The 22860-nt window shown below is 31.1% G+C and overlaps 1 protein-coding gene across 1 annotated transcript in view; it reads left to right on the top strand.

Annotated features, from left to right (window-relative positions):
• The window catches only part of LOC120281383 (putative callose synthase 8), a 31302-nt gene extending 8840 nt beyond the window's left edge, over positions 1-22462 (top strand). Inside the window, exons 7-41 of the mRNA XM_039288227.1 lie at positions 3024-3110; positions 3204-3295; positions 3447-3573; positions 4347-4484; positions 4562-4638; positions 4736-4829; positions 6532-6669; positions 6758-6875; positions 12257-12567; positions 12956-13008; positions 13096-13156; positions 14884-14965; positions 15062-15111; positions 15243-15329; positions 15432-15566; positions 15660-15754; positions 15809-15890; positions 15996-16156; positions 16293-16416; positions 16509-16603; positions 16677-16824; positions 16893-17044; positions 17771-17877; positions 17967-18068; positions 18154-18222; positions 18493-18679; positions 18758-18869; positions 19454-19573; positions 19652-19767; positions 19862-19945; positions 20045-20157; positions 20230-20459; positions 20770-21618; positions 21708-21893; positions 22172-22462. Of these exons, the coding sequence (XP_039144161.1) occupies positions 3024-3110; positions 3204-3295; positions 3447-3573; positions 4347-4484; positions 4562-4638; positions 4736-4829; positions 6532-6669; positions 6758-6875; positions 12257-12567; positions 12956-13008; positions 13096-13156; positions 14884-14965; positions 15062-15111; positions 15243-15329; positions 15432-15566; positions 15660-15754; positions 15809-15890; positions 15996-16156; positions 16293-16416; positions 16509-16603; positions 16677-16824; positions 16893-17044; positions 17771-17877; positions 17967-18068; positions 18154-18222; positions 18493-18679; positions 18758-18869; positions 19454-19573; positions 19652-19767; positions 19862-19945; positions 20045-20157; positions 20230-20459; positions 20770-21618; positions 21708-21893; positions 22172-22402 (5013 nt within the window). The 3' untranslated portion in view covers positions 22403-22462. The remainder of the gene's footprint in view (positions 1-3023; positions 3111-3203; positions 3296-3446; positions 3574-4346; positions 4485-4561; positions 4639-4735; positions 4830-6531; positions 6670-6757; positions 6876-12256; positions 12568-12955; positions 13009-13095; positions 13157-14883; positions 14966-15061; positions 15112-15242; positions 15330-15431; positions 15567-15659; positions 15755-15808; positions 15891-15995; positions 16157-16292; positions 16417-16508; positions 16604-16676; positions 16825-16892; positions 17045-17770; positions 17878-17966; positions 18069-18153; positions 18223-18492; positions 18680-18757; positions 18870-19453; positions 19574-19651; positions 19768-19861; positions 19946-20044; positions 20158-20229; positions 20460-20769; positions 21619-21707; positions 21894-22171) is intronic.
• The last annotated feature ends 398 nt before the right edge of the window (positions 22463-22860 follow it).

Raw genomic sequence — 22860 nt, 5'->3', positions numbered from 1 at the left:
TGAGAACATCTATGGGACTTTTGAAATCAAGAACCCTTGTGGGAAGCCTATTAATTAGATGGGTAGTAGTTAAGACGGCTTCTCCCCAATATTGTTTAGGAACATTTTTTTGAAACAACAATGCTCTTGTAGTTTCGAGTAGGTGATCATTTTTGCGTTCCGCCACACCATTTTGTTGAGGTGTGCTAACACAAGAGGATTCATGGATGATCCCTTCTTTAGCAAAGAATGGAGAAAGTATTTGATTAAAATATTCTTTAATCTCTTAATTTTCATATCAAATTGAGTTTTAATCATGTTATAGAATTTGGGAAAAACAGTGCTGACTTTTGATTTATTTTTCAAAAGATAAATCCACATTACTCTGGTACAATCATCAATAAATGATACAAACCACCTAGCACCAGAAATATTTGAAGTTGTAGAGGGTCTCCAAATATCACTATAAATGAGATGAAAAGGAATATTGGTTCTGGCATTGCTTAATGGAAAGGAAACACATTTGTGTTTTGCAAGTTCACAAACATTGCAATGAAAAGACTCAATTACCAACCCTTTAAACATGGAAGGGAACATTGACTTAAGGACCTTAAAAGACGAGTGACCTAAACGACGATGATAAAGTCAAACTTTATCTTTATTAGACATGAAATACTCGGAAAGGAATGATGCATGCCGGGAATTCTTAACTCTAACTTTTCCACTTTGATTTTCCAGGTAATAAAAACCTTCTGTCTCACTAGCAAGTCCAATCATCCTCTTCGTGCCCTGTTCCTGAAACACACAATATGAAGGGGAAAACATAACTTGACAATTAGAATCTTTAGTAAGCTTTTGAACAGAAATAAGGTTTGCAAATAGTTTTGGAACATGAAGGACATTTTTAAGAGTAATGGAATTGCTTAACTGAATGTCTCCTTGGCCTACTACAATGGTAATAGACCCATCAGCTATGTTTATCCTTCTATGGCTAGAAAAAGGAGTATAAGAAGTGAAATCTTTGGAAGAACATGTCATGTGATCTGTGGCTCCAGAATCAATTACCCACATTGTTGGAGAAATTCTTTTTTAGACAATAGTAAAACAAGAAAAGGAAAACATACCTGAAAAGGCTAGCGAGCATGTACTCGCTGAAGGTGGCTTCTCAAGAGACCCCAATAAGGCCTTCAGCTTCTCATTCTCTTCCTTGTTGAGCTCAGATGTTGAGATTTGTGGACTGTCTTCAATACTTGGCTGAATGCTCGCCGTATATGCTTCTTTCTATCAAAAAAATTCCTATTATTCATTGAATGCCGGCCATTGAGTTTCCAACAATGTTCTCTCGTGTGGCGATGCTTCTTGCAGTAAGTACAATAAAGAGATTCCTTGTTAAAAAGCTTGGGCGGTTCTGAGTTTTTAACACATCTAGTAGGCTGTGATAGATTTGACTCCTTAGGTCCTGCAATTTTAGTCATGAGTGCAAAGCCTTCTCCCATTTGAGTTTCAAGCATAACACTTCTTCGGCCCTCTTCAGCCCGAATGATAGAAATAGTCTTATTTAATGAGGACAAGTCTTCCTTCCCTAAAATCTGCACTCCCACAGCGTCAAAGTCTATATTAAGGCCGACTAAAAAATCATAGATACGCTTCTTTTCTATGAATTGTTTAAGAATTGCAGCATCCTGACTACAACTCATTTGAATGCATTGATAATGATCCATCTCCTGCTATAAACCTTGCAAATAGTTAGAGTATTCTGTCACAGATTGATTCCCTTGCTTGGTTGATGAAAGTTCTGTTTTAATTTGGTAAATTTGAGCAGCGTCATGTACTTTAGAATATGTCTGTTTAATGGCATCCCAAATCTCCTTAGCACTACCAAGAAACATACAAGTATCACTTATATCTAGAAGCATTGAACTCCACAACCATGACATTACCATCGAATCTTGCTCATCCCATGCTTCAAATCTATGATCTTCTTTCGAAGGGCCTTTTCTCAACAGATGACTCAACTTTCCTCTACCCTTCAAGAATGTGCGAACTAGTTGTGACCACTTCAAATAATTCTTTCCATTCAACCGATATGCTGCTTGGATGTTCTGCAAATCTCTTGTTGAAGCAACAACTGGACTCTCTATTGCAAGAGCATCCGAACCAAAATTGGTTTCAGCATCTTTTGACATAATTGCTTGAAAGGATTCAGGGAAAAAAAAGGGGGTAAAAATATAGATGGAACAAGCAAAAAAGGAATTCAACCAAGAAAGATGAATGCAGAATGAAAAGTATCCTTCAGAAAAGATCTAACAGGGCTCTGATACCATGTTGAGTTGTTAGCTGTGAGAAAAGGATGCTTTCAATCTTATCTCTAAGAAGAAAAATGCACTTCTCTTATAGGTACATTGGACCCCATAAGAGACAGATTTACAACTGAACATCAATATAAAAGAATCATATCCCTATAATAATATTTGTGCCTGAAAAATAGGCAAAATTTATGGTTGTCTTATCTCTAAAAAGCAGCCAGCAAATTCCTGAAAATCAGAGATTTTTCTACATATTTCCATAATTAATTTCCTTTGTCTAAAGATTACAAATTAGAAACTATCTTAAAATAGCTACAGTTTTCCAATTGTTATAAATTTCTCGAGGCATTAAGTGGCTAAACATTGTTGACCCACACTTATACATTAATGAATATATGGGTTGATACAAATATTACATAAAATGTTAATCTAAGTTTAGTCAAATTTGAAGCCATGAAATGCAGTTTTAGGTTTGCAATGAGGATAATAATTTGACAAGCTTCAAGTATAGTAAACTTCTCTTTTCCATGATTCTAGAAGTTCGTTTCAATTGGTGGGGAAGTTTGTAAACCATTTCCGGAAATATGAATTGAAATTGTTATCCAAGATTTTTTCTTTTCTATATATTTGGATGATTTTCAACAGTATTTGGTAATGTGCTATGAGGTATTACTAAATGTTATTATTTTCCTATTTTCTATTTACATTAAAGATATTGACTTTTTAGTGCTTTTTTAGAGTGGAAATGTGGCTAATCAACGGGAGCATTTGATTTTATTGCTTGCTAATATACAAGTCAGGCAGAAGCCCATATCAATGTCGAAGGTGTTTTTCTAACTTATTTACATATGTTGGAAACAAATATTTGGGCTATTTTATTGTTTAATGGAATCTAAAGATTTTTAATTATTTTGTCAGCTTGGTGACAAAGCTGTGGATGAACTTATGATTAAATTATTTCATAATTATATGAATTGGTGCAATTTTCTGGGACGAACAATCAACATTTGGTATGAATTTGATCCATTGTATTTCTCCATTGGGTTTTTTAAGCATAAATGAAGTTCAAGTGATCATTTGCATGTGGTACACAAATTATTCTAATTGTTTATGTGTGGAATCATCTGTCGAATTTGGGAATGTTTCATTTTCATTCTGCAGGTTACCATCAATCAAGCAACAAGTGCAACAATATAAACTTTTATATATTGGTCTTTATCTTCTTATATGGGGGGAAGCTGCAAATTTGCGATTAATGCCAGAGTGTTTATGCTACGTCTTTCATTATGTAATGTGCCATCTAATTCACTGTATTGCATTATCTACCTTATTCATACTACTTTATCTTATTTTCTTGTATTTGTTTTAAATTGATATATTCATGTTTTTTTATACTTAGCATATTTTTATGCCCAACTTATGTTTCATATTCAAGACTAATCTCTAGTGCTAGTTACAACGTAGCTCAAAGGAATTAGAGTGAATTTAAAGGATTTAATGGATGGTACATAGTATCATATGGATCATAACTTCCAAAATTTGTTAGGAGTTGACAAATGTAATCATGTATCTAACTTGTAGTGGAAATTTATTTGGACTAGGATCAAGAAAATATGAAGGCCATAAGGGTGAAGAATTCATAAAGATAAATATATTAAGCTGCAAATAGGGTTGTTGCTTTTGGTAGTAGATGATCGTTGCCTAATGGGAAATATAATTTTTTTCTATATTGTTGCAACCCTACATATTTCCAACTTATTATTTTTAATAACTAGTCAAGCTAAGCAATGACCCTAATAATACCAAACAATAAACCTAGTTGGATATGAGGATATTTATTTGTTTCTTTGTCTTAATTGTTCCCTGTGACACCGTTATTCTAGCACTACTAGGGAATATTAAATTGTATACAACTGAAGTTACATTAAGGGTTTGTTAGAGTTTTAACAAAACTTTACTCATTTAACTTTTTGACTTTTATGAGAAAAGTGCTTTCTTCTTTTTAATTTGTTTAATCAATTCTTGTCACCACAATGACAAATTAAAAATTTTGGATCTCAGATGGCATATGATTTATATGGATTTTTATCTGGTTCTATGAATTTAAAAACTGGAGAAAAGGTGGTCCCCGCATATGGAGGAGAGCCAGAATCATTTCTGAAGAATGTAGTCACCCCTATATATGGGGTCATACTTGAGGTCTTTTAAAAACTTTGTTTATCTAATATTTTTACGGGCATTTTATTCTTATTCTTATATTTGTTCATTTAATGAAGGAAGCTCTAAAGAGCAAAAATGGGACTTCTGACCATTCTACTTGGAGAAATTATGATGATCTAAATGAGTACTTTTGGTGAGCATTTTGTTTTTATGCTCCTTGCTTCATTATATTCTTTTAAAAATATATACAAGCTTATATTAATATTTTAATTTTGTTGTATTATTTTCAGGTCTGTTGATTGTTTCAAGCTTGGTTGGCCAATTAAGCTTGATGCAGACTTCTTCCATACTCTATATTCTGAAGATGGAATCCAAAAATCTCAGGTCTTGAATAAATTTTTATTCAGTAATGTTAGATATGCCATCAAATTTTTGTTCTTCCATTGCACTATTCGATACTATTCATGACATTGATATATCATTTTAAATGTTCTATACTTTACACTGTTAGGATCTTCAGATATTTTGCTTTCTTTCAAATGTAGATAAAATTTTAGCAGAAAACAAGGAAACAGAACCAATTACTATATAACTAAATGAGATTCACAAGGTGCATTATATCAACATAGAAAAGATTTGGATGGCATTGGCTCTTTACATAACATGATATCCCATTTTGTTTTGGAGATCTTTATTAGTAAGAAAATTTAAGCATTGGGTTTTAGCATGCACCCATTTTATCTTATTGTTATCTATTGCTCATTAAGTAGAATTTACAAAATTTATTTTGTGCAATAGAGGACAAAAAGAACTCGATATATGAGATATTATTTCTGGTAATATGGAAGTTGACAAAGTCTAATTGAAACATATATATATATATATATATATATATATATATGAGTTGCGTATTCACAAAAAAAAAATATACTGGATTTCTTATATGAGTAATAGATTTGTAGTTAGAGGACTGCCTCATAACCTACCCTACTAGATTGTATATTGTTTATAAGACTAATTATATCTACTCAAAGTTCAATCAATAGGGGAAAATAGATAACATACAGTGGAACAGAGAAATTCTCTTCTTGTTTTCTTTCTAAAGGGATTATCATAGACTTCTTACTCATTTTCTTTTTATATGCTATTTTGATGAAAGGACCAGATTAGACTGCAGCCAACTTTTGTTAAGTTAGCATATCCTGGTGTTAAGGTTTCCAAATAGCCTTCCATTTCCTAAAGATAGTTTTCTTTAAAGAACTTCCCTAACATTTTTCTTCTTTTTCTTCTCATTCTTTTCTCATTAAGTGCAAATACCATGGTTTATTTTAAAATATTCTTGCAAAGTAATTTTTCAAATCAAATATGATTAAGTTCAAATTAATTATATTTCATGAGCCCATGGATATGGTAAGTTTCAATGGGTTTAACTCACTGAGGCATCATCTAATACACATCCCACATACTTTTCTCCTTTTCTAAACCATACTTTAATTGTTGACCAATTCACTACATGCCAAGGAAAAATGAATTAACAATGAAGTTCACAAGTCTAATGTAACTTATGCAGAGTCCATAACAAGAAGATTAAGATCGCCTTCCAAAATGTGGTTTTTGATAAACACTTACCTTTCAAAGTGTCTTTATGGAGTATTCTCCCAATACATATAACCTGGAGTTAAATTATTTTGGAAAAAAAAAGCTCAACATGGTAAATGAAACATTACTCGAGTAATTAGTTTATGGAATTCTACTTTCACTTCTTTTATTTTCACTTCTTATGCTAATTTTGTTTGACCATAATGGAAGAATGATAAATTTGGTTCTCTTGTGAAGATAATGTTTTGATTAACATTTTGAATGAAGGATATCTCTAATCATAAATGAGTGAATCGTAAATCAAGCAATTTTTCATCATCAGAATATTTACCAGATAGACCTTATCATGCATTATATTGTTCTTAGCTTAGATGATGAGAGTTACAAAGGAATTTAAGATTTATTTGTTTACCAATTTAACCCCTTGTCCTTTATAAGATATTCCTCCCCAAAAGATAGTTTCTAGCATTTATTTTGTGTTCCTCAGGCAGCCATAAATGAACAAAATGAAGAACAAGAAGTACAGAAGTGGTTGGGTAAGACCAATTTTGTGGAAATTCGTTCATTTTGGCATCTTTTCAGAAGTTTTGATAGAATGTGGACATTTTTCACCTTAGTTCTCCAGGTAAATTAAAGTTAAAATTCAATTTATTGAGCTTATCTAAAAGCAGAAAATTGATACTAATGTTTAATTCTTGTGATCAATTTTTTAGGCAATGATAATTGTCGCATGTCATGATCTAGAAACACCGGTTCAATTACTGGATTCAGTTATCTTTAATGACATTTTGAGCATCTTCATCACTAATGCTTTTCTTAGATTCATACAAGGTATGGTTTTGGAATTCCTTTTCTAAATTATGGTATTATATATGTGCATGATATATGCTTGTAGCTTAATGAAGGTCATGATTTATTTATTTTTTTAATAATTATAGTAAATATGTTAGAGATGAAGAATTATAATGGCCTGGACTATCTATAGATTTAATCTATCAAGTCCATAGATTCTTTTCTTTTATTGTGGTTCTCACCTAATATAACATGTTCTTTTATTTCTCATAATTACTATGGTTAGAAAGCTAAGTATCCAACTTAGGTTTCCTTCAACTTATTAGCAAATAAAGTGCACACATGTTTATGATTTATCTCATATTGTTTCCCTTAGCTTAAAATAGTGTGACTAGTCAATTTAGTTTTTGCTTATGGAAAACAATAGGAAGTTAAGAAAGATTTGCAAAATACCAGAAAAAACTATAAATATTCAAATATGTATAAGAAAGTAGGACTTAAGTTTTCATGGATTTGTACTTCGGAAACATTGTATAGCATTGAAGCCATATTAGATGAGCCATAAATATATTAGCCTTGCCTAATCCAACATAAAGATAGACTTTTGTTTGATATCAATACTAGTAATTAAATTCTCTAATATAACCCTTAATTCATGTTAGTCCTTTTTAATAGTTATAGTGCAAACAAAGCAGTCTTTACTATCTTAGTATTGCTATAATATTAGCATATCAAGTTATTAAATAGTTATTTTGCAAACAAAATATCAATAATAGTTTTAGTGTTAATTAATGCTACTAATACTAGATGACAAGTACTAGTTAATAACAAGATATTTGAAAGTATTCAACTAGTAAATTTACTGAAATTGCAATACATGGTATGTAAATTTTATGCATAATGAAAAGACTAAGTAGATTCCAATAAATAAAATTGTAGAGAGAAAACAAAGGAAAAAAAACCTAAATTCATATTTCAGATGTGATGTTAAAATATTCAATAAAAGTCTTATTTGGATTAATTTTCTTTTTGTCCAAAAGTGCTTATTCCAGAAACACTTATGAGCGGAACTTAGTTGTTTGGATTTTTTCAAAAGCCGAAGTACTAAGAAAGCCCCCAAAATAGCTTATCAATGATGGTTGTACTACGTTTTGAAAAAAAAAAGTCTTTTAAGGAGTTTTTTGTTTTCTTTAGAATAAAAATGTCCTTAAATAATTTCATAAATTACCCTCCAAGTCCATTGATACATCTTCAATCAACCTAGTGGAGAGAAATAATGTTGATCATAATAATATTAGTAATAATTACTATTATTAATATATGGTAAATTAGCATTAAGTACGAATAGAAGAATTGTGTAGTTTGAATATTTGCAAAGAAAAAGGGTTATTTAATTCAACTCTGCTTAGAAGTACTTCTAATATTCATTTATATAATTTCTCAATGAAGACTTCTTGGGATGAAAAACCAAAATGCTTCTGAACTATAGAAGTACTTTTGGATATATCTAAATAGAAAAAGCTTTACTTAGAGCAGTTGTTGGTAAATAATTCTTCTACCAAACTATAGAAAAGCACTTTTTCCATAAGCTAATCTAAATATGCCAAAAGTTTAGAGCCTATATGTAGTATTAAAAAGTCTTATACTTTACATACTACTAGTAATGGGTAGAAAAATATACTTTCATTAATAGATAGATAGACTTTCTTTGGATCTATTTATCGAACTAACACCAGTGTTAATAAATCCACGAAATATCCAATACACAAATTTGATCAAATCTTCATATATAAATATCATCCAAAAAATATATATATGACTATGTATACCTTTATACATATCAATTGTTTTTGTTAATGAATAGTTGTAAAATAATAAAAAGGAAAATTATATGAACTTTCAGAAGGATTTAGTGGAAAATCAAAATGTTAAAATGTTAGAAAATATGAAGATTATGTAAGCATTAAATTAGAAAACATTAACAAATTTACATATGTTTATATAAAGAGATAAAACAAGAAATTAGGAAAAGAGGAGGAAAATCACATAGTACTGTTGTCCTAGCTTATAAATTTACATAACCAATTAATAATTAGCTCTAATGCCATGTTAGTTGCAAACACAATGCATATTAATTTTTCCCATTCTAGTATTACACATATTTTCATATTTTAATGTTAATTAATGTATATTAGAATCTCTAATACAATCATTGATAAATGTTAGCCTTTCTAGATAATCATATTTTAAATGAAATAGTGTATTATTTTTTATGTTAACAATCAAAATGCACATGTTTAATATCAAGTTATTAAAAACAATCGTACATATAAACTTAGCCAAAACTTGCAGATGGATACAATACAAAAATATATACAAAGATATGTTTGTCTATGGATATATAATTTAAATTGTTTAGTTGAAAAATATAAAATTATTATATAGATGTAGGTTTGAATCCTACAAACAAATAGGCTATACATAATTAAGTTATTTAAATGTCAAAACTTGGCGACATTGATTAAATGAAGATTTACAAAACTATGAAGATCAAACAAGGCTTTAGGAAAATAAAATAAAAAGACTATATATGGTAATATACAGAAATATTTTCAAAAGTTTTGAAAATAAAGATTTAAAAGGTTCTAAATGATCATGAAGACAGAAAAAATCAGAAAGTATACTAAAAATAAGGATAAACTATATCCACTTGTATACATAGATTTTCCCCAAATATGTTCTATTTAGTAAAGTTGAATTTCTTAGTTACAATGTTAAAGGCAAATAAATATATGTTACTTTAACTCAAATTTGACTTAAAAGCTTAAGCTTCTACTACAATATATCAGGGTTATAGTTTTGTATCAATTTTATTAATAAATTAAATAAGATAAGCTTAGTAGGGTTTCTATATGAACACTTTGGGAGTTTTTGGATAGGAAATAAAAGTGGATTGGATTAAGTCACCAAAAGGCCTCAATCACTCCCTTATTCCTTTTGGTGTGTTGTATGAGAAGAAAAAAGTATGAAAGAATAACAAATGGGAGTTTGGGAGATCAGCGATTTGGATTAAAAGTGGATTGGATTAGGGCACCAAAAGGCCTTAATCACTCCATCATTCCTTTTGGTGTCTTGTATGAGAAAGAAAAAAAATATGAAAGAATAACAAATGGGAGTTTGGGAGATCAGCGATTTAGATTAAAGGTACTTTATTCTTCAAATCTAACATTTGTAACCTTCATTCCACATGAATGATATATATAGAGACAAAAAAAAATGATTATAGGTATGATTTTCATTATCATTATATTAATATTAGCATAATTTATATATCATCATTTATATTTCTATTATTACTACTTATGGCATTAATTATTATTTTAATTATATAAATATTTTCATTATTTAAAAAACTTAATTAGAAAGTACAAATAGGGATGTGATGTGTATTATTATTATTATTATTTATTTATTCATTTTTTTTATGTCTTAATCCGAAATTAGCTACTTCTCGGGTGGGATAAGAGTAAGTAGTTTAATCCTAATTAAAATCCCTTTTTCCTCTAGGGGAGGATTGAGCCTTAGAAAAGGTGTTTGGCAAAATTTTAAGGAATAACAAGGAATAAGGGGCTTATTTCACACCTTATTTCTCGATTTAAACACCCTCTTAATACTTGATAAAATTTTTAAATAATTATATTATGAGCAAATTTGTTGTATTGTCTTCAATCTTAATAAATATTTACATGTGTGCCTAGCACTATGCAAAAGCTTTAGTTATCTAGTTAACCGTATGCATCCAAAATGCAAAAAAGCTTGAGTTCATTTAATTTAAATAAAGTGCATTTATATATATATATATATATATATATTTTTTTTTTTTTGAGTTTATGTTTTGCTTAATAAATTTCAAAATACTATCTAACCAAAACGTAAATTTTATATAATATTAATATTTTGTAAGTACAAATTAATTATATTTTTCCTATTTTGAATTCATATTAGTGTAATGTACAAATAAAATATAAAATACTAAAATCAAATTTGGTTTTGCAGTTTGATTTAGGTTTAAAAAGAAAATCATTTTTCGGTTGTTTTGGTTAAAAAATAAGTAATTTTTTTAAGTTAACCTAATACACCACACCTTTGCTTCTGTTGAGTATTGAACAATGGGGAACAATCTTAGTCAAAGTCTAATATTCGGATAATTATCTTGATACATAGACTTAGAATTTAATCCTTATATAGTGTGTATATATATATATATATATCTTTCAACTAATTAGACATGAGATTACTTGAAAAAAAATTATATACAATTTAGGAAAATTCATGAGAAGACTTGAAAAGATTATAAAAAAGATAAAAAGATTTAAAAATATTTTGAATGTAGAAAGTTACTAAGCAAAATGAACAAAACTACACATTTTTATTATTCATTTATTTTTGGTAAATTATTATCTTGTTAGAGAACAAACATGTCAAATACTCTCTAAGTGCCCTTCCTAGGCCAAGACTTTCTTCAAGCTCATTTGACAAAAAATTTTAATATTGATATATTACAGGGGTATGTATATTAATTACTATCCTGGTATTTAAAATGTATAGAAGTAATTATGAATTTTGTTGGTAATTTTGAATTTTGTGCTATCTAGCATACACTCTCATATTGAATTAAATGGAAAGCTCTATTTTTTTAATATTCTATATTATTAGAATTTAAGCATAAATTTACCAAATTGGCTTCTCAAATAAATGAAAGTCATTCAGACCATCTAGAGATAGATGTAGCCTTGTGCATCTCTTGGAAAACGAATAATGGTTTTCATCCTACGTGAATGAGTTAATGAATAAATACAAGTTTGTTAGGTTTATACTACTTTTTAGGGTGTTATTGCTGCGTCCATCTTGAAGTGATTGCATAAATTCTCTAGTTTTGTTTGTTTAGAAACCGTAGACGTGAGTGCCCAAGTTATCCAGCATCAAAACCATAGTTAAATTTAATAACTAATGGAGGCAAAAATATCCCCTAATTAATTAACACATAATCCTACACTTAACTCATTGCACCTGATTGATTGGGTACAACATATTTGAATTGTTTCAACTTTTGCAACATGCTTGGACAAAGTGTTTGATTGACAATAATTTCTAGGTAATACATGCTCAGAGAAAGTTGCATTTCATGTGGATTAATTAGTGATATGCTATAACTAGTTTGTTGAGTCACATGGATAAATATTTCACTCTATACGTTCCTTAATAATTTTTTTGAATAATTTTGCCTTGGTTATGTGTTATAATTTTCTTATATGTATTTTTTTTTCTTGTTTCTTATGTCAAATACTTGATACATTATGTCATTTATACTACTGAAATAAAAAAAAAAAAAGTTAATCTTCTTGTGCTTGTCTTTGTAGTGACTTTCGACATTGTTTTTACATGGAAAGCAAGGAAAACCATGAGTTTTAATCAAAAATTGAGATTTGTGGTGAAGTTTGTAATTGCAGCTACATGGACTATTACCCTTCCTGTTTCTTATGCCAGTTCAACAAGAAACTGTTCCGAAACCAGTTTTGACGACTTCTGCTTGTCAACTTATATCATTACAGTAGGAATATACTTGGCAAGTAATGTTATTGGAAGTGCATTTTTCTTGGTTCCTGCAGTTACCAATTACATAGAGACCTCAAATTGGTGTGTCTGTAAATTTCTGTCATGGTACGCTCAGGTGTGTTTCCTTTACTTTCTTATCTTAAGGTTATTTGTAGATCTTAAACTTGGGATTATAATTCATGAATTGCATTTTATGTCTTGTTTCACTGCAAAATAGTAGGAACTAAAACAATAGTTACAACTGAATATCTGAAACCTACCTGTGGTTTTAATCGAATCCCTTGGACCAATTAATGCAATGACTTATTCTTGAGGCTATTGCTTTTGCTTTTGCTGTTGTGATATGCTGGCCAATTGCGCTGTTATGTTAATTAATGTTGCTTATTGCCCCTTCTCAAAAACTAGATATGTTCTAATTTGATCATGTGCCCATTATGTATACTACTCGTCTCAAACTATCATGAAGGCGCTTTCACTGATTGTCTTTGTCTGCATGAATGCAGCCTCAGCTATATATCGGACGAGGGATGCAAGAAAGCCAAGTATCTCTTTTAAAGTAATTCCTTGAATTAGTTCTTCAACAATTATAGCATAATAAGCATTTTATACAATACTAACATGTCCATCAACATTTGAATTTCAGGTATACAATATTCTGGCTTATTCTGTTATCCAGCAAAATTTTGTTCAGCTATCATTTTGAGGTAACTAAATTATGTCAATCAGTATGCATATATATGTACCTGTACTATTTATATTATGTAAGATTTCCAAATGCCTGCAGTTGCTATATAGTGGCCCTAATTATATTTGAAGAAAGTTCTCAAAAAATAGAAATAGAGACGGATTTAAATTTATTAGATAACTTTATTTCTATACTCATATAACTTTCATGCTTGTTTTTCATGGCAGTGATCCCTCCATGAGCAACTTGTAATCATCTTAACTTGTAATGCCATGCCAACAATTTTTTCTCTCTTTCACATGTGTAGTAGAGCATATGGTCGCTACAAAGTAAATAAATAGATAAACTATGTTTGTGCCTTACTTAAAATGTTAACATTCATGCTCCGTATTGCTTTGCAATTGAGACAAAGCGCATCATGTGGCTTAGCTGTTGTCTCAGAAAACTGGATTGTGTAATTCAATTATGAAAGGAGCTTATATATATATATATATATATATATATATATTCAAAAGAAAGGAATATAAAAATTAGATGGAACTTATGGGATGCAAGTTCAATCCTATATTTCTAGCACCTAGTTCACTTTGCAACCATTAAATCTTCCTTCTTAATAAAGGTACAACACTGACCCGTTTGGATCAATAGATAGATACCTGTATAGTTTTCCCTGTGTGAAATGCATATAAGAGGGCAGAGTGCATAATACATAGTTTTATGAAAATTATATTTAAGTCAAGTAGCTCCTGTAAGTGATAATAATATGCTCATCTTGTGAATACATAATTTAATTAAATATTGATTTTTCTGTGTGTGGGTGTGTGTGTGTTTGTTGATGGGAATAATTTGAAAGTCAAGGCCAACTTAAATTGATATGCACCATTTGGAATAGCAACAAAAATAAGTACAGACTCAGGATTATTGTTACAAATTGGATGGTTTTTTGGAGAAAGTAAATAAAAAATTACATGACTTGCAGTTTCTATATCAAACACATAACAATTCTTGTGTTTAAGATAAATTGCTCAAGATAAACGATAAGGATTTTCAATTTGTGATTTGTAGCATGATTCTTGTTTTTTTATATTAAAGGCTATTTGCTCGTTGCCTCTTTTTTGAGACAGATAAAAACACAAAAAACCATAACGGTTCAACTAATTTTAATATGAAATATCTAATTGAATGTTGTTTAATTGCGATTTAAAAGGAAACTTGAAGGTTTCCCTTCCTCAGGTTCTTGATTAATTATTCACTAGAGGTGTTCCATAGTACAAAGAGTGGAGAGAATGATTGGTGATGGTTTAACTTTATTGAGGATTACCACTCACTAAATGGCTAGTCATAGCCTCTACTTATAAGCATGATGAATATGATGATAACATAATTCACAAGTAAGATAATGCTTAGAAAATTCTGAAATAATGGAATCACAGTAAGCCTCTTTGATAATAATTGATCCTAAAGTGATTTAAGGTCTATTGCAATTCTCTCAATGCTTTATTGGACTCTTGCTAGTGCTATTTTTTTGAGGAATCACAAGTGATATAAAATCTTAATCATAACTGAAAGCAAAGGATTTTCTGCATTTCATATGCTTTAATAGGAAATTGGCTTGTGGCACATTGTAATTCTAATTTTGAATAAGGCATGTCCTGTATATTTCATATTTCATTTTATATTCTTTGTCTTAGTAATTTCCCTTCTTGGGTCCTATTATGATTGTTGACACAGTTTATTGATACACAGATAAAACCTGTTGTAGAATCAACAAAACAAATAATGAAAATTAGCGTGAATAACTATGAATGGCACGAACTATTTCCACGAGGTGAATTTTTATTTTCCCCTGCATGCTGCCATTATGCAAATTTGGTTAAAGCATTTTTTTTTTTTAATATCAACTGCTTCAAATATCTTTCTTCAGTCAAGCACAATGCTGGTGCAATTCTTGCTGTTTGGGCTCCCATTATCCTGGTGAGAGTTCCTTTTCGGACGACTATTATCTCCTCTACCAAAAGATTTTGCTGTGCTGGTTTCTTTTAATTTTTAATTTTTTTTATTTTGGGTATCTTATATTTGAGTGTGCCTTTTCATGATCGATTCAGGTATATTTTATGGATACACAAATATGGTATGCTATCTTCTGTACAATTTTTGGAGGATTTTATGGTATATTTCATCATCTTGGAGAGGTTAGATTTTATTTCTCTATTGGTATAATTGCATGCTTTACATTACAGTTGAAGAATTATTACAAAGTTCTAATGGCATATCTTTCTATTGCAAATGTTTAGATACGTACGATGGGAATGGTGAAAAGCCGTTTCCATACCTTACCTTCTGTGTTCAGCATTAACCTTGTTCCTCCCACTTCACATAAGCAGAGGAAAAAGAACCTCACTAATTTCTTAAAGAACAAAATTTTCAAGGTGAATGCTGCTTTTTATATTTTATAGACAGACATTTTTCACATGCTAGGAATCTGGCTTCCACTTGTTAAGTAAATTTGTTGCTTATATTAGGATTCAGAAATTGGATCAAGTGATCTTGTCAAGTTTGCTTTAGTATGGAATAATATTATCAGCAGCTTCCGCTATGAGGACTTAATAAGCAACAAGTATGTATTAGCTTCTTGTTCTTGAAATAAGTTATAATCTTAAAAATTAATAAGAAGTCCTTGCTTGATGATGCCTCTGTCTGCAGACATGAGTTCTAGTTGTGCCCGTTGGCCATTATTTCTTCTGGCAACAAAGGTTGTTGTCTAATTTTTTATTTTATTTTATTACTAGAACCTTCTTTTCATACATATCATCAACTGATTTGTTTTCATTTCTTTTGTGATGTCATCTCTATGTCAGTTCTCAACTGCAATAAACATGGGTAGAGATTTTGTTGGAACATATGAGCAACTACTTAGAAAAATAGAAAAAGACAAGTACATGTACTCAGCTATTCAAGAATGCTATCACTCTCTGAAGTATATCCTCAATGCCCTTGTTGTCGGTGAACTAGAAAAAAGGTAGATATCTTTTTGGCTTTACCACTATCATTTGGAATTATGAGGTCTTTCTGATCTAATTTTTAGGAGCCAGCATGAACAACCGTCTTATTCTCTTATGTATCATCATTATAATATTTCATGAGTAGTTTTACAGGGTCATTGATGAAGTTTTTTCCGAAGTTGAAAAAAGCATTGAGAGCTGTAGCCTTCTTAAAGATTTTAACTTGCATGAGTTACCTGCTCTTCATGATAAATTGATACTTTTGGTCAAGATGCTGGTAATTACGATGCTCTGGTTCCCTACATTAGTCTTTTTACTTATGCTTCATCATTGATGTGCTTAACATTGTCATATATATTCCTTTTGAAGTTTGAAAATGAGCAAGCTCAGCGAGATGATGTAATTATTGTACTCCAAGATATTCTCGAGTTGTTGATCAAAGATGTCATGAATCACGGGAACAAGTGAGATGGTGTAGCCATATTTTCTCTTAAACTGTATTTCCTTGCGGTACATGACATACTCCATTTTATGCAGAATACTGGACTTAATAAATGGCGCTCAAATTTTTGAGGAGCCTGATGTTGATAAACTCATTCAGTATCCACCAGATTTGTTCACGTCAAATGTTTCTGATCCTGTTATATGTTTCCCATTGACATATGCAAGCACATTGAAGGAAAAGGTGACAAGCTAATTTAATATTATACCAAATATTTATCTACTTTGAACTCATAAACTGACTCATTGTAGATCCAGCGCTTGTTTCTGCTGCTCACTGTAAAAGATACAGCTATGAACATTCCAACTAATTTAGAGGCTCGACGCCGTATTTCGTTCTTTGCAACCTCTCTTTTCATGGATATGCCTGCTGCACCTAAAATTCGAAATATGTTATCTTTCAGGTGATAATAGAAAGCTATTTATTCTTCAAACAAAGAATAATGATGAAACTATTTTGTTTCGTCTGTTTTCTAGTAGTTCCAGTCTATAGGAAGAAGTTACTTGATACTTAATTCATGAATAATGTCAAAGAACATATGCTATATATTCCAGTATACAATATAAGTTAAAACAGTAGAAAGCTTCTATACTTTTAATAAACAACTCACTGATTTTGTTAAATGTTATATCTGTATATATATCTCTTCTAGTGAACAAGCATCCTTCTTGTTGCGACTAGATTGACTCATTTATATGCACAATGCCTTCAGAATATAACTATTTGGTAGTAAATGGAACAGCTAGCACATCCAATTTAGAGATAAGGAAAAATATCCTGAAACGAAATATTATCTAAATTCAATAGGTTGCGGCATGTGTTTGAATTCTCTATTTCTATGAGACCTGACACTTTCAGAAAAGCATAGTTTGAGGATTGTAATAGTAATACTCCGATATCCTATATTGTTGTGAATCTTGATCTTGAATACTAGTTTCTTTCTTTTGTCATTTTAAGCCATGTATCTGTTAATGATATCATAGATGCTAAAGAAGTTAAGCAAAAGTGTTATCTCATGATTAAGTGCTATTTTTAGCTTGCTATTTATTATTTATTTATCGCTTTAAATAAAAGCAGATTAGTTGTGTTAACTCTTAGTTAAGTTCTAAACGACTCCTCTTGAAGATAGTGTTATGACTCCACACTATATGGAAGAGGTAAAATTTTCTGAAGACGAGCTTCATTCAAGTCAAGATGGGGCATCCATTCTTTCCTACATGCAGAAAATATATCCAGGTAAATTGAAGTTAAAAGTATCTGATAATTAAATTCATACAGTTTATGTTCCTCGAATCTGTGGTTCATCGGTTTCTTTTCTATAAAAGATGAATGGAAAAACTTCCTGGAACGATGTGATTCCAGTGCTTCAAATGAAGAAGAGATTAGATATTGGGCATCTTTCCGTGGACAAACACTAAGTCGTACAGGTAAATAAAAGAATCTTTTTTTTAGTGGTGATGAAAATATATAACACAGTTTTCATTTCATTCTTTGGCTTTTTGATATTTCCAGTTAGGGGGATGATGTATTATATGAAGGCATTGAGGTGGCAGGCGTTTTTAGACATGGCTAGTGATCAAGGTTAGTACCTGACTCGTTCATAGTTAATTTGCCATGTTATTCTTCCCTTATGGATCTCTGCCAAAATAAAAACAAACGAACAAAAACACAGAAATCCACCCGAGGTCAATGTCCAGCTGAAATGCATATCGGATTACTAATTTAACAGCAGAAATTTCTTCATAAAATTTGTTTCAATTCATTCATCATCTGGTATTTTGTTTTTAGGAAAGTATTTGATCAATTAAATTCACAAATCATTATTCACTCAATGTTCTATCTTACAACCAGATATCATTGATAGGCGCAATGATGTTGAAAGAGAACACAGTAAGAAAAGTAATCGGCAAACATTGGCAGCCCAGTTAGATGCATTAGTAAATATGAAATTCACGTATGTGATCTCGTGTCAAAAGTATGGAGAACAAAAGGCTTCTGGTGCTCCACATGCCAAAGATATCATTGATTTGATGACAAGGTATCATTTTGGGAATTAAGTAGCTATGAACCTTTTGTATTGTAAATTTCTCATTTATGCATCCTTCCAAATTTGAAGGTATCCATATCTCCGTGTTGCCTATATTGAAGAAAAAGAAGAGATGATAAATAAGATGTCTCGTAAGGTTTATTTTTCAGTTCTCATTAAAGCTGAAAACAACCTTGATCAGGTAATGCTCCACCTCTATATTGGATTGCGTTTTGCCTCATTTTTTTTGTTTAAATTTAAGAGTTATGTCTGCATAGATGCAATAACATAGGAATATGGCAATACCTTTAAGTTTGCCATGTAATGATATTTGAACAGTAAATTTATTTTTCACGTTATATTATTCATTAATGAATAGATCATCATTATTATAGCATATTCAAGTAAATTAAGTAATGAGACAACTTCAACCACCAAATATTATTCATTAAGCAGTCATTGATTAAAATCAAAACTAACATAACTTTGTTGCACAAAATATATTTGGTGGTTGAAGTTGTCTCATTATCATTCTTTCCTTTAAATTAGATAGCCCTATAAAAGCACAAGAGGTACAGTTACATAGATCCAGACCTTGTATTTAAAAACATGACTTTGCAAACCTTTGATTCTCTCACATATAAACATTGTGTGTAAATATTTCCTAGAAAATGTTCTCTAAACTTCATTTCATGTATATGGACCATATTTATTATTTAATTATATATATATATATATATATTAGCTTGTTGTATGGCACTAAGTTTATATTGCCACCAAATTTAGGAAGTTTACCGTATCAAGCTTCCTGGTCCTCCCATCATTGGAGAAGGCAAACCTGAGAACCAAAACCATGCAATAATTTTCACTCGTGGAGAAGCCCTCCAAACAATTGATATGAACCAAGTAAGTTGTCTATCTCTACAAATGACATGCCTTCATTTTCAGCTATTGTTGGAATGAGCTTATAAAATGTTGGGTCAGGACAATTATTTAGAAGAAACTTTTAAAATGAGAAATGTCCTGCAAGAATTTCTTGGACACAATGGAGATCAGCCTCCGACCATCATTGGACTTAGAGAGCACATATTCACTGGAAGGTCTGACAAATTTTATTCTATAATATCCCTTTAAAAAGACTGTCCCCTTCATTCTCTAATATATCTATATGTATTAATTTGAACTTTATCTCAGTGTTTCATCTCTTGCTGGATTCATGTCCTCTCAAGAAACTAGTTTTGTCACCATCGGACAAAGGTTTCTTACAGACCCCCTCAGGTAAAAGATTGCATTTGCATAGATTAAGAATTAGTTCTGTGAATAATTACAAGTGAATGGCTTCCAAAGGTTTTTGCCTTTTCTATTTGGATTCTCTAGGGTCCGTTTTCACTATGGCCACCCAGATCTATTTGATAGGGTGTTTCATCTGACCAGAGGGGGCATAAGCAAAGCATCAAAAACAATCAATTTGAGTGAGGATGTATTTGCGGGTAGGTGCAAGTGGTGTAAACTTAATTGCTTAAATTTTTTAGTGCATTGACAATTTCTATACCATTATACAGGATTTAATTCCACCTTAAGGCAAGGTTATGTTACGTACAAGGAGTACATGCAAGTCGGCAAGGGACGTGATGTGGGCCTAAATCAAATATCAAAGTTTGAAGCAAAAGTAGCAAATGGAAATAGTGAACAAATTCTTAGCAGGGATATTTACCGGCTTGGGCGGCGTTTTGACTTCTTCAGGATGCTTTCTTGTTATTTCACAACAGTTGGATTTTACGTTAATAGCTTAGTAAGTTAACAGTATTTTTTCTCATCAAAGATATTATATAGTTCAAATGTTTCAGATTGTAATCTCCATAAACTTCAAAGTAGAATCAATCGTTGTTGTTGCACTTGAAACAAATACTGGTTTTTGTTTCAATTTTCAAATACCAATCTTTTTCTTTCACTTAGATATTATATTCTGAAGGAAGAATAAGTGTTCTTTTTCCTAGCATAATTCAATCAAATATATGTAGAGGACTAATTTTTCTCTAATTCATGCTTGTGGTTAATAATTCTATCTATGTGTTGACTTACTTTTGCTTGGAATCTTGCAGATTTCAATACTTGGTGTTTATGTATTTCTCTATGGTCAGCTCTATTTGGTTCTTAGCGGAGTTGAGAAGGCACTCATTAATGAAGCACGGATGCAAAATATAAAGTCTTTAGAAACAGCTCTTGCCTCACAATCATTCCTTCAACTTGGACTCCTAACGGGTTTACCGATGTTTATGGAGCTTGGTCTAGAGAAAGGATTTCGTATGGCAGTGAGTGATTTCATCCTCATGCAATTGCAGCTGGCTTCCGTCTTCTTCACATTCTCCCTCGGAACAAAGTCACACTATTTTGGCCGGACGATCCTTCATGGTGGTGCCAAATATAGGCCTACCGGTCGCAAATTTGTGGTTTTCCACTCAAGCTTTTCCGAGAACTACCAATTATATTCACGCAGCCACTTCGTCAAAGGATTTGAGATGCTTTTCCTCTTAACTGTTTATAACATGTTCAGAAGATCATACCAGAGTAGTATGGCTTATCTGTTCGCCACATACTCCATATGGTTCATGACTTTTACTTGGCTGTTTGCTCCATTTCTGTTCAATCCTTCTGGATTTGCGTGGCATAAGACTGTTGAAGACTGGAAAGACTGGAACAAGTGGATGAATAATCAAGGGGGGATCGGTGTGCAACCTGATAAAAGTTGGGAGTCATGGTGGAATGAAGAGCAAGCGCATCTTAGGCATTCTGGACTGACTTCTCAGATACTTGAAATGTTACTCTCACTAAGGTTCTTCATTTATCAATACGGTCTAGTTTATCACCTTGACATAGCCCAAGAAAACAAAAACTTCCTCGTCTATGTGCTCTCATGGGTTGTGATTGTCGCTATCTTCTTACTAGTCAAGGTACATTGCGCATTCAATATCATTTATTTAATATTGTGTTTGTTTTATCAACAGATTTTTTGATGATTTTATTTTTGATCATGCTACAGGCAGTCAGTAAGGGGCGTGAACGGCTGAGCACACGTTTCCATCTCCTGTTCAGGCTTTTCAAAGTTCTTATATTCCTCAGCATTCTAACTTGCATCATCACTCTTTCAAACATTTGCAAGCTCTCTTTGACGGATTTACTCATTTGTTGTCTTGCATTCATTCCCACTGGTTGGGGATTGTTGCTGGTAGGTTTTATTAGATGCAAACCCGAATACATATTATTTTTGCTTTTTATTTCACCTAGTCTAAAACTCGGTTGATGCATAGTATTCTATTTTAGATACAAATCAATTAATCAAGCTCTTATTCCTTGTTAGATACAAACCCGACACATACTATCTGGGCTTGATTTAACCTAAAATTTTAAGTTTATAGGATGAGAAACTTGATATGATGTGAATTTATGAATTATCAACGTATCAATGTCTTTTTCTGATTATTGTTTTCAATTTATGTTTTTCAGATTTCACAAGTCTTGAGGTTCAAATTAGAACAGTACTGGATATGGGAGTCAATCCAAGTGATTGCTCAAGCCTATGACTATGTGATGGGCAGTTTGATTTTCGCACCAGTAGCAGCATTGTCATGGATGCCGGTCATATCAGCAATACAAACTCGTGTTCTTTTCAACCAGGCATTTAATCGACAACTGCAGATACAACCAATTCTTGCTTGGAAAAGTAAGAAAAAGTAGTTTGTTGCATTTTTCCACACAAGGAATGAATGAATCATCATATTGATGATTTTGTTCTCATATTACAACAGGGGTGTAGTCCTTTTAACAAGAAGTGAGTTATGTGGAACTATTATCTCTTATTGCATTTAAAATAAAATTAGGTTTTGAGTTCTGTACTCTGTTTATTATAATCTACTACTGTGAGTTTGAAGTTATATATTTTGAGATTTATTCCAATTTGCATCTCTAATAATTCATTTTATCAAATGATGGTTACCTATTAAACTGACATTTCATCTATGGATCTTGTGGAGAATGCAAAGATAAAATTATCAAAATGTAAATCTTTTTAAATTTTTTAGTCAAAAGTTTATAAGTCTAATTTATTTTAATATAATCCAAAATGAATGTTTATAACGATTTTGTCTTTACGTGGTTCACTTGTATCACTATATAACATTAGCTTGATACATTGT

Source organism: Dioscorea cayenensis, chromosome 17, assembly GCF_009730915.1.
Source record: "Dioscorea cayenensis subsp. rotundata cultivar TDr96_F1 chromosome 17, TDr96_F1_v2_PseudoChromosome.rev07_lg8_w22 25.fasta, whole genome shotgun sequence".
In the NCBI taxonomy this organism is placed as follows: domain Eukaryota; kingdom Viridiplantae; phylum Streptophyta; class Magnoliopsida; order Dioscoreales; family Dioscoreaceae; genus Dioscorea; species Dioscorea cayenensis.
This window is presented reverse-complemented; position numbering and strand designations above follow the sequence as displayed.